The following is a 12,694-nucleotide window of genomic DNA, read 5'->3' as shown; positions in this document are numbered from 1 at the left end:
ATACATACTTAGATAGAGGTACACTTGACCATCCATCACCACTGCTCCATGGGGCAGCATACTATACACACTACTCTGCATCCCTTTGCCTTCTCACTTAGAGTTCATTTTAGAAATCATTATATAAAAAGAAGTGGATTTGCCTCATTCTCTTCGAAAACTGCCAACAATTTCATTGTATTGACGCACTTAATTTATTTGATCAAACTCTGAAGGACATCTTGGAAGTTCCATTCCTACATAGATAACCTACACAGAGACCTATTCCATTAATTGATCCTCTGTATCCCCTCAACTAGTCCATATACCAGATTCTACCATAAATAAATTCTCTACATACATGTTGGTCTGAATCTTGGCTCCTATTTTGTTCCACTGGTAAGCTTGCCTGACACTATATCATTATACTATTTTAAGTCTATGACATTATATAAATAATCACCAATAACGGCTGAATCAAATCCTCTCAAAACACACACAGCTTTTAATTTCTCTGCAGGAATGTCTAGATACTTTTCAGATGTTTTATATACATATATACACATAATTTTATATTTATATTAGTTTCATGATAACCTTATATTATTAATTAATATTATAATATAACTATTATTTTAATAATATATTTAATAAATATAATTGTGTATAGCATAGAATTTAATTATGATTAAATAATATACTCATAACTTGATATTATTATTTATATTAACTTATAAAAATACATAAATGTATATTATATATAAGTTAATATAAATATATATCATATGTATCATTATTTTAAACTTATTTTATATTTATATATTTATTTTAAATAATAAGCCATATAAGTTTATATCATTGATTTAATTAAATATTATCATACTAATATAGTGATGTTATTAATTTAATACTTATATTATATATTCATAATTATATAAATATCTAAAACTATCTTGTCAAGTTTTTCTCTCTCATACACGCGCACACACACACACACACACACACACACCCATTGGGATTTTTACTAAAATTAGATCAAACGTAGAACAGGGTGTAGATAATTGGCATCTTTCTGATACTGAACCTAACAACCTATTAACAAGATATCTCTATATTTTTATAGGCCTTTTGTAATGTCTTTTAGAAAGAATTTATGCTTCTTTCACAGAGATATTGAACATACCTGATTAGATTCTTATTAGGTATTATATATATTTTTGCTGATTTGTAAATAATTTCTTTGTATTAATTTTGTATCTATAACCTCACTAAACCATCTTTTATGGGAGAATTCTTTTGAGTAGTCTTGTAGACAATCAAATCAGGTATGCTTAACTGATTTGTTTAAAGTGATTTTTTTTCCCTTCTTCCTATCATTATAGCTCTTACGGCAAGAATTTCTATTGGTGTTAACAATGAATAAATTTTGAAAATTTTGAATACCTCTTCTGCATTACAAAGAGAATATACGGTTCTTTTCATTTATATGTTATAATGATTTTAAATATATTAATTAATTCCTTAAAGTTTAACCAACCTTACATTCCTAGAATTTTTGTTTCCAACAATTTCACTGAAGAAACAATAATTTTATCTTCTTTCTATTGTTTACATTTATTTGATTTCTTTTCCTTGTGCAACTGCATTCATTAGTACCAGGAATACATTTTCAAATGACAGTGATGTTAATAAACATTTTGTTTAAAACCTGAAAACTGGGTTGAGATCAGTCTCTATATCTAATAACAGGCAGATACAGATGGATGATTTTCACTACTTTAAAGAAGTATTCACATAGTCCCTTTTCATTAAGAATTATAATAAAAATGTTATGGTGTTAAATCGAATGTTTTTAAGAATCCAGAGAAGTGATTATTTGAATTTTACTCCTGATCTATTACTCTATTAAATTAGTTTTATAGATTCCCTAAACTTTTTGAATATTTAGGGGTAGAGAGGGAAAGGGAGGAAGGGAGAGAGAGAGAGAGAATCTCAAGTATACTCTGCATGCCAGTGCAGAGCCCAATGTGGGGCTTGAACCCACACACCATGAGACCATGACCTGAGTCAAAAGTAAGAGTTGGACAATTAACTGACTGAGCCACCCAGGCACTCCAAGTTTAGGAAAATTTTTAGCAGGAAATTCAACAGTAAATATAAAGCAATTGGTAAGAAAATCATATTATTGTATAAAATATCTTATCAGACTAGAATACTACTATCTTCTGTCTTCTAGACTCAAAAATGTAAGCCACTTTATTTAATGAAAAAGACAAAGCTTTGGAACTCTAGGGGCGGCTCAGTAGGTAGAGTGGTTGAGCATCCAACTTTGGCTCAGGTCATGATCTCGTGTTCCTGACTTTGAGCCTCCTAACCGCTCTCTGTGGTCAGCACAGAGCCAACTTCAGGTTCTCTGTCTCTCCCACTTGTGATTTCTTTCTCTCACAAAAATAAATAAAATATTTTTTAAAAACCCAAAGCCTTTATAAATAGCATACTCTATAAAATGTGTCAAACTTCTAACTTTAATTTTCTAATGAATTCATTTTATGAATAAGTCCACAAAACCTTAAATTGATTTGCTGAGATGGAAATTATTTCTCTTCTCAGGGAATCCCCATGGTATTTTAGCTATATCTTTATGGTTCTCTAGTGACTATAAGACACTTATTTTACTTGTTTTATATGTATGTAATGGACTATACACAATATGTAATACTGTCCATTTTTATGTTTTGTTTTTATTTATGTTTATAATACTTAGTATATAAAAATTTACCCTCCTTTGAAAAAAGCCCACAAACAACTGGAGGGCATTGGTGTATCACATTCACTTTTATAAACCTTCTGCAACTACAAACAAAATTTAAATATAATAGGTGCTCAGTAAATTTTTGTTAAAAAAAATAACATTTCCTTTCAGAAATGTCAATTAAGACTACCTTACAGACACTCTTTTAAAAGTTTATTTATTTATTTTGAGAGAGGGAAAGAGGACATATGTGTGTGAGCAGGGGAGGGGCAAAGAGAGAGAGGGAGACAGAGAATCCCAAGCAGGCTCTGCACTGAGGTGGAGCTTGATCTCACAAACCATGAGATCATGACCTGAGCCAAAATCACGTTGGACACTTAACTGACTGAGGCACCCAGATGCCCCTTTACAGGCAATTTAAAAAGCAGACAGTACATAAGTATCAGATATACTGGGAATTACTAAATTTAAATCTTACTGCCTAGAAACAAAAGAAACAAAAACAGGGGCTTCTGGGTGACTCAATCGGTTAAATGTCTGACTTCAGCTCAGGTCATCATCTTTCGGTCTGTGAGTTCAATGTTAGGTTCTGTGCTGACAGCTTAGAGCCTGGAACCTGCTTCAGATTCTGCTCACTCTCTCTGTCCCTCCCCCCACCCCCGTCTCTCTCTCTCTCTCTCTCTCTCTCTCTCAAAAATAAGCATAATTTTTTTAAAAGAAAGAAAAACAGCTTTGGAAATGAAAATGAATGGAATTCTGCCCTACTTATTGCATAGATACATACCCTTTCTTCACTTATCATTGGACTTAGTCATGAGCACAAGTATCTGGCTTTTTCAATTCCAGGATATTAAATTATTATAGCATCCTGCAATAATGACTACAATAAAAATGTATTAAGTATATGGAACATCTATGTAATATATGGAGGCACTCAAATGTTACTTTCATTTCTCTTCCTGCATTAGTCTATAGTCACCTCCTCACACTATGATTGCCAGTACTTACTTACATGTAAAATATAAGTCAATTAAATCAGAGACTAGAATTTAAATTCAAATGAGTAAATTAGGTTTTTAAATTTCTTTCCATTTTAATATGATGATGATGATGATGATGATAATGATGTTACTAATATCTCCCTTTAATTTGCTCATGTATTTCTCTCATATACAAATTTGTATTATGTTATTTTACCCTAAAGTGATCATATTGCTCTTCTAAAAGAGCAATATGTTTCTCTGGAAACAACTGAAACCTAGTGGAAGAAGTATGGCTTTGGTATTATTTTAATACCTGTATTCCAGTTTCAATTCTACATAGGACTGTGGTTTCTTAATCTGAAAATAGGAATAATAATGTCTACCTCACCAAACTGTTATAAATATTAGTGAGTGCCTACAGATGCTTTTATAAAAATGGAAAATATGACACAAAGACCATACTGTATTTCTAAGCATCATCATTATAATACATCTAGAAGGCAAACTGTTTATTTTTTATCCTGAGTTCCAGCAAATATTATCTAAAACTATTGCTGTGTGTAGTTAAGAATCAAGCAATACTATAGGTAAATCATTAATACCTAAAACTTTTAACTGGGAATCTTTAGAAGCATAGAGGTGATCCTTGCTCCAAAAATTCAAATTTCCCTTCAAATCAAGAAATCATTAAATTAAGTAATGAAAATAATAAACGCCAGGATTGTTTTTAAATGTTGACTATCTTCTTTCAACAAGGGTCTCTTCTTTAGCATAGCATTTCAACACTCAAAGAAAATTACCAGAACTCTGCCTTAAGAATGACTAGTGAGGTAAACATAAGTGGCTTTCATCATCTGTTTGATGTTTTAATAAGGTATTAAGCTACTGGCCAACTGAAATGAATGTCCAATTTCTAACTCTTTACAATATTCTGAAACAGATGTTAACATTTTACTTTGTTGTTCCTTAATATTTGTCTTTTGAATCAACGGCAAACTTCTTTTGGTATAAATATTTTCTTTCATGCCTCAGCTATTTGATCACTTTATTTTTCCTGGCTAATGTTTCACATTTTGCTCTTTGATACTTTCTGGTCAGACCCTTTGGGTCCAAGACTTCAAAGTAAACCAGAACAAATGGCACACAAGACCAATTCTACCCAAGCATTTTAAATTCAAATGTAGCTCTTCAACATGCTTGATGTGCTTTACAAAAAATCACTTCCTTTCTTCTATTCATTATTAAATAAAGTATCTTTCAGTAAAAGGTAAAAAATTAAAGTAATTTTGTTCATATTGTTTTTGGAGTTCTTTCTCACACAGATTGATCTAGACAGCACGAAGCAGCAGGAGCAATCACATACTTCCTATCAGACTACTGCTCCCTAAAAGGTACTTCAAAAGGCATTATCACATATTAAAGAAGACATTAGAACTTTATTATAGACTTATTTTTATTACATTCAAAGTTTTTTTTTTTTTTAATAAAATGTAGGCTATTTTTATAAGACAGTTTTCGTGCTTGGAAAACAAGTGTTTGTTTCCTATGACCACAAGTTTTGGTATGCAAAACTATACACTTGTTTACTGTACCTTAATAAACAGGCATCAAAAGAGGAAATTTTCCCATTAAACAATGAGCTTCTTGAGGAGAAGAACCTACCTTATCCATTTTTGCACATCCAGCAGCCAGAAGAGAAGGTGCTCAATAAATATTGTATTAATAAATAAAGGAAGGAATGACTAAATAATTTATTTTAAGATTATTAGCTATGGCCTAACTAGCAAAAATTTTAGGTAGAAGCCTACAATCTACTTTATAAAGATAAAAGGATAATTTATAAATAAATCTTTTTATTTAAACATCTAATTAAGTAATGTTCCTCCTGTAGACACACACGCCATGACTCCACCATTCTTGGAAATGGAATGACAGAAGTGATTTAAGAGAGCCCAAAGAGCAAAACACAAATGGATACTATTTAAAAAATCACAAAGCAACTGTACCTTATGGCTAAAGTCTCTAGATTAGACAACATTATTATATAATTTTAATTTCTTTGTTTTGGTATTTGTTTTGTGGTTGTGAAAGAAAATTCCTTTCACTGGGAAATACAAACTGAAGTATTTAGGAGTAAAAAGCCATCAGATGCATTAATTACTCTTACATACTTTTAAAAAATACTTATATATACATACACATATAGGTGTAAGAAAAAGGAAAGAGATAAAGTAAGTGTAGTGAAATGTTAACCTTTGGGGAATCTGAGTGAAAGCTATACAGTGATTCTTTGTACTGTTTTGATACTTCTATGTATTGAAAATGTCAAAATTAAACACTCAAAAAATAAAAGAATATTATTCAAATGTCTAAAAAGCAACCCTACAATAAATACAACACAAAAATCTGTATCACAAGCATCTGGTTGAGAACAGGATAAAATAAACTTTCCTTTCTTGGAGGCCAACATAAACTGGACTTCCCTATCAGAAATGATCTCTCCAAACTTAAACACAGATCTTCTACCCCATTACCTCTGATATCTACAATGATTCAGTTTGAGTCTTAATATACAATTATATGTTACAGAACAAGGAATTAAACTTAGAAACAGTACAAAATAAGAATAAATTTTCTTAGTCTTTTAAAGAACACACATTATCATTAAGTGAGAATTAAGGCCTTCTTACCTTAATTTTACCTAATTCTGGATGAAATAAAATTAATTAGCAAGCATTAAAAGGTGAAGAAGGTCAATATTCTATTAGCCTCTGACAATTCAATGAAATATCAACATCAGGTATATTTTGGATATTGGGAAAAACTCATGTCTACTCTTTAAAAGTATATGGAAGATTGAAATATGTTAATAAGGAAAAGCTAGTTTTTTATTAGAAAGTAATATCACTATTAACAGAATATACATTTTATCAAATATTACAAAGCTTAAGACAAACTGAGAAAAAAAAAATATCCTCACCCAATTGGGAAATCAACATCGTCACCATGAGCTGTCATGTGATAAAGTCCAAATTTAGCCAATTTAACATGTCCCTACAATAATAATAAAAGAAATCCTATTAAACTTTATATTACCAGTAGGAAAAATTATCTTTATATATTTCATAAGTAAGGAAATCACCATTAGTGAGGTACATTAAAAATCATATTTTATTATAATTATATTAAAAACTACTTACCAATGTGTGAAGCCTGCTTTATACTCATTACAAATATATGTATATATATATGTGTGTATAAATGTGAATGGATGGATATACACATATACATTACTTGTATATAGCTCTCAAAACAAATAACACTTAAAAATTTTTTGCTTTTTATATTTTCCAGATATGTTGACAAAATACAAAAAGCAGAAATGTTCTCATTTGTGTTGAATCCCTGCTTAGAACACTTTTGGTAATTTTCACAAAAGAATTTTTTTCAAGGAGTTGCAAGTCCATTTTCATGTTATAAATTTAACCCTGACATGGGAATTCTTTACTTGAAAAGATCAGTTCCCAAATTATGAAGATAGTAATGAATCTGCTAGATTTACAACAATCATTTATATTACTTGAAAATACCATAATTATCACAAGAGTGAGATTCTTAATAGACGACAAATATAAATTTCATAAGTCTCTTAAGTTTTCCTCCTTTTAGATATGTAAGACTTTTAAAAACATTAAGTTGATCTTAAGATTTGTTTTTTTTCTCAAGAACTTTCTTTCTCAGCATTACAAAACATATCTTAAAACACCTCAGATTAGTTATATACTCTACTGCCATAAATATGAAATTAATGAGTACCATTTTAGCTTTTATGATTTTTAATACTATAGCATAATTGCATTAAAAGTCTGGAAGAGAATCAGAGGAAAAGAATAATCCTTCTAATATAAAAAATAATTCTCTCAAAACTATTTTATATGCTTATGAAAAAAATGAAAGTTTAATTATTCCTGAAAATATACCATCTTGCTACCTGTAATTCTCTTACAGGGGTTGACTTGCTTCTTGTTAATACCCCATAAGATTTCCAAGGAGAGAAGTGGTACTCCAATAAAAAAAGAACCTAGGTATGAACAGCTAGTAAATAAAGAAAATAAATGGGGAATAAATTAAAGAAGAAACATTGGGAGGAAGAAGAATAAATGGGAGAAAATGCAATACAGTTGTACTATCAGAAAAATACTCTTGTGTCAATAGAGTAGCTTTCTTTAAATGAAAGCAAATTCAGTGCTGCCTGCATGGCTCCATTGGTTAAGTGACCAACTCTTGATTTCAGAGCAGGACATGATCTCATGATCTGTGAGATTAAGCGCCATGTCTTCTAGCTCTGTGCTGACTGCAGGGAGCCGGCTTGGGATTCTCTCCATCCGTTTCTCTCTGCCCCTCGCATGCACACATGCTTTCTCTCTCTCTTTCTCTCTCAAAATAAACAAACATTTTTTAAAAATGAAAGCAAATTGAGAGGAGTGGACTGGGAAGCTACAATGCATACATTTCAGAAAGTGAATAAAAGCAAAAACAAAACATGAAGTAAAAAAATAAGTCTTGAGGAAGAAGGAATAATGCATGTGATAAAACACATGGACTTAAAAAATTTAAAGATAATTTTTTTATTCTTATTTATTTTTGAGAAGGGGGTGGGAAAGGCAGAGCCAGGGAGACAGAGGATCGGAAGTAGGCTCTGTGCTGACAGTGGAGAACCTGATGTGAGACTAGAACTCATGAACCCCAAGATCATGACCTGAGCTGAAGTCAGACACTTAATCAACTGAGCCACCCAGGCGCCCCATAAAGGTAGTTGTTTTTTTCTAACCATCATAAGTATATCACTTTCGTATAGCCATTTCATTATGAATACTATTAAAACATATTTGTATTTGAAAGACCCTCTGATTGAGTAAGTCTGATGTCAGTAGCTTCCAACCACAAATAACAAGTAAATTTTTAATGTATTATTTGACAATTACCTTTCGGTCCAAAAGAATATTATGAGGAGAAAGTGCCCGGTGTACTATACCATGTTTGTTCATATACTGCAAACCCTGAAGTACCTCAAGTGCTATGCACAAAACCTTTGAATAGCTACAAAGGAAACAAAAAGTCACAGATCAGTAAATACAATTACAAAGCTGATACAGAACCTGTTTTTAAAAATGAAATGACATTTTAAAAATTCAACGAGTTGTATTTTTATTATTATTCCTCCTCTATTCAGAGAAAATAAAATCTAGACATTTTATAAAATATCCACTACATATGTATTTTTGATTTTCTGATTACAACAGAACTGATCTGGCAAAGATTCTACAGTTTTCTAAGCCTACTCTAATAACAGGGAGGGAGTTGAATTTTGGCAATACACAATTAACCTTCTGCAGGTTTGGCTTTACCAAATTATCTGGAAAGTTTCAAATATAAGGCAGAACTAAGCCAACGAAAACCACCTTTCAGGCTTGAGACAAAATACTTAAGATCCTGAAAAATAGCTAAAATGTATTTTATGGTAGATAGACATGAGGCTACTTTCAATATTCCCAAAACAACCCCTAGCAATGGATGAATTATCACACATTTCTCTTTAATTCTTCCTAAGCCATCTTCCAGTGCCCAGTTTCTATTTCTCCATCTCTTTCCATTAAAAAAAAAATCAAGCATCATTAACGTGGGAAGCTAAGGATGATATACAGAAAAGTGGGAAAGACAAATTGAAACCCAATCCCCTATCAATATTAACATTTTGGTAAAGATTTCTTTTCTACTCACTTTTTGACATTTTATCTCCTATCTATCTATCTATCTATCTATCTATCCATCTATTTTTATTGGTTTATCTTATACTTTCTCTTTTTAAATGTTTTTTAAAATTTTTAAGTAATCTCACTCAATGTGGGCTCAAACTCACAACTCCAAGATCAAGAGTCACATGCTCTACCAGCTGAGCCAGCCAGGTATCCCTGACATTTTAAACTAGACTTTTAAAAATTAAATTAATATCTGCATGCATATCACTAAAAGTAATTTTTTTAAAAGGTGTAAATAAGCCAAACATAGAGATAAATAAAAAAGCAGTCAACCCCAAAGCTGGAGAATAAAAGGAAAAAAGAACAATGAAAAATGCAACAATTAGAAAATAACATTTTAATTAGGACATATCAAACATTATATTAAATAATATAAACATCTAAACTGAAAGATAAAAATTGAAAGATAAAAATTGTCAGATTACATAGGAATTAAGACTATATTACACTCAGGCTATACAGAACCCAAAATAAATAAAAGTTGTACATTAAAGTAAAAGGATGGAATACCAGATCACTGATTATCATGGACTTGCTTGGAGGGACAGGCTGACTGAAAGGTAACATGTGGAAACTGTTCTCTTTAAAGAACAGTTATATTCTTGATTTCGATGATGATTACACTACTGAGTCTGTCAAACCGACTGACATGTACACTAAACAGGTTATATTTTAAAATATGTAAATTATAGCTCAATAAACCTAATGTTAAAAAAAGTAAGCTGAATAAAATTTTCAAAAATTTATTTGTAATATGACTCCCTCCTCAAAATTAAATCCATAAGAAGGAACAAGACATGAAAAGCTAAAATCCCTTTCTTCTCATTTTAGACTGACTTTCCAGAGGTATTTACCCTTAGTAGTTTCTGTTTTCAATTCTTCTGCTGGTTAGACTTCAGTTAATATAATTAAGTATTTGCTATGCAAGATGATATAATAAATATACTACAATGTTCCCATTTTCCTTTCCCAACTCCTGATTTTTATTAGTTATATTTTTTTAAATTATCAAATTTAAGTAAAATAAAAGAAATCCACATTCCTTTCTTAAAGGCTAAACAAACAAGTAAATACATAATATGATATATAGTAATTATGTGTAATGAGAAAAAGGAAGAGAGAATGTGGGATAACAGGTTGCTATTACATATAGAGAAGGAAGATCCGGGAAGGGCTCACTAAGGTGACATTTGTGCACAAATCTAAAGGAAGTGAAAATGACACGCAGCTCTCTGAGGAATATGTGATTCAGGCAGAGGGCACAGTAAGCAAGGCCTGAACTGGAAGATGGCACAGCAGTTCAAAACAGTGCAACAAAGCCAGTGTGCATGCAGTAGGGAGAGCAAGGGGGAAGGTGTTAGGAGATGAGGTCAGAGACTAGCAAGGAGCCAGATCACAGAAGGCTATTTAGGCCATTATAAAGCCTTTGGTTTTCACTCTGAGATAGTTGGGTAGTGATTGTCACATTGCTATACTATGATTAGTAAATATTCATTGTAGAACTAAGAAAATAATATACACCTAAGCCACTTAACCCCTAGCTCTCAAGAGAAAATGTCTCAGTCATCAGGATTTAATGGATATTGTAATTATGAAGTTATCATAATGATAACCTATTATGAAGGTTATCATAAGCTATCATTTTTATACTTCTTATTCATTTTGTATTTACATTTTTATTTAGTTAGAATACATCCAGGAGAAAATTTTTCTTAAGGGTGGTATGAGTAGGAAAATTTAAAGCATGAAGGGACTTAAAATTTCTTATTCTTGCCTTTAAACTTGGTAAAAGATTTATCTATTGTCTGAGTGTCCTTTATTAATGGTAAGAAGTCCAATATCAATCCAATTTTGTTGTAGATACGTTGTTATTCCTCTCTGGAAGCTTGGGATTCTTTTTTTTACTTTATCCTTAGACTTATAAAATTTTAATTTTAGTTCAGTATATCTAGAGTATGGGCATTTATACTGGTAAGCAATAGGTGTCCCTTTTAATCTGAAGACTCTCATGTTCCATTAGAAGAAGAATTAACAAGAAAAAGCTGATTTGTTATGTCATTGTTTTCTCCCTCTTCTATATCTTTTAGTTAGAACTCTTAGAGGGCAAGTGAAAATTACATCTATTCTTGAGATCAGCTTTCTGTTTTATTTACTATGAATATGGCCTCTAGTCCTATCTCTTCTATTTAATTTCCAAGATCTTTGTTCTCTTCTCTAGTTGTTCTTTTTTAATAGATCCTTTTTTGATTATGGATACATTATTCTTTTGAGTCTCTCTGAGGATAGTTATTAGAGTTCTGCTAATTAAGGGGAAAAGAAGGGTGTTTATTTCCTCTGGGTTTGTTTTTTGCATTTTTTAAACCTGCTTCCCCTCCCACTCCCTTCCCTTGGCTTTCTTTCCCTCAGACTATTTTTTTTCTCAAATGTTTGGTAATCCCTTGTTGTCAGCCATATTTTAAAGAAATAAACTGATATTTTTCATAAAGTATGTAAAAAAATAATAAAAGTTACTATTTATAAAGAACGCTTAGTTGAGGCTTCTGGGTGGCTCAGTCAGTTACGCATCTGACTTTTGATTTTGGCTTAGGTCATGATCTCAAGGTCATCCCCAAACCCTGACTCTGTGCAGAGTGTGGGGCCTGTTTAAGAGTTTCTCTCTCTGTCTTCCTCTCCCCCTCCCCTGATTGCTCCTGTGCTCTCTCGCTTTCAAAAAAAGAACACTTATTTAAACTATTTCTCTTTATCAAATAGTTTCCCCCACATTAAAGTGCTACAACAGCCACTCAAGCAACTAGGAAATGTGTGAAACAAAAACAGTTAGAAAGTAACAAGAATTTCCTAAACAGACTCAAAAAAGAAACCCAACTTTGTAAAAGAAAAGATTCCAAACTTTAAAACAACTATGGTGGCAATGATAAGTATGTGCATGTGAAAGAATGCAGACCTCTCCCCTTTTAAAAAAAAAAAGAAAATTTCCTTGACATTGACTAACAAATAAAACATAAGAAGATAGTTTCCTAAACTCATTTGGCTCTATAAGTCATGTTTACCATAGTAATCTCTCTGGTCCTCATTCTCTCTTTCTCCAACACACACACACACACACACACACACACACACACACACACACACTTCACAATATCTTAAAAGCTGATGCCATA

At 31.5% G+C, this 12,694-nt stretch overlaps 1 protein-coding gene across 5 annotated transcripts in view; it reads right to left on the bottom strand.

The window, feature by feature from the left end:
- Positions 1-12,694, bottom strand: part of TBCK (TBC1 domain containing kinase) — a 192,911-nt gene that overhangs the window by 135,553 nt on the left and 44,664 nt on the right. For all 5 annotated transcript variants that reach the window (XR_003909882.1, XM_029942283.1, XM_029942274.1 and 2 more), the window contains exons 4-5: positions 8,700-8,814; positions 6,695-6,768 (exon numbers count right to left, since the gene is read on the bottom strand). Coding sequence is in view for 4 of the 5 variants with exons in the window: in XM_029942283.1 (XP_029798143.1) it covers positions 6,695-6,768; positions 8,700-8,814 (189 nt within the window). In the remaining variant the exon portion in view is untranslated. The remainder of the gene's footprint in view (positions 1-6,694; positions 6,769-8,699; positions 8,815-12,694) is intronic.

The sequence above is a fragment of the Suricata suricatta genome, chromosome 1 (genome assembly GCF_006229205.1).
Source record: "Suricata suricatta isolate VVHF042 chromosome 1, meerkat_22Aug2017_6uvM2_HiC, whole genome shotgun sequence".
Lineage (NCBI taxonomy): Eukaryota > Metazoa > Chordata > Mammalia > Carnivora > Herpestidae > Suricata > Suricata suricatta.
Note: the sequence above shows the minus strand (reverse complement) of the source record. Positions and strands in the feature narration are given on the sequence as shown.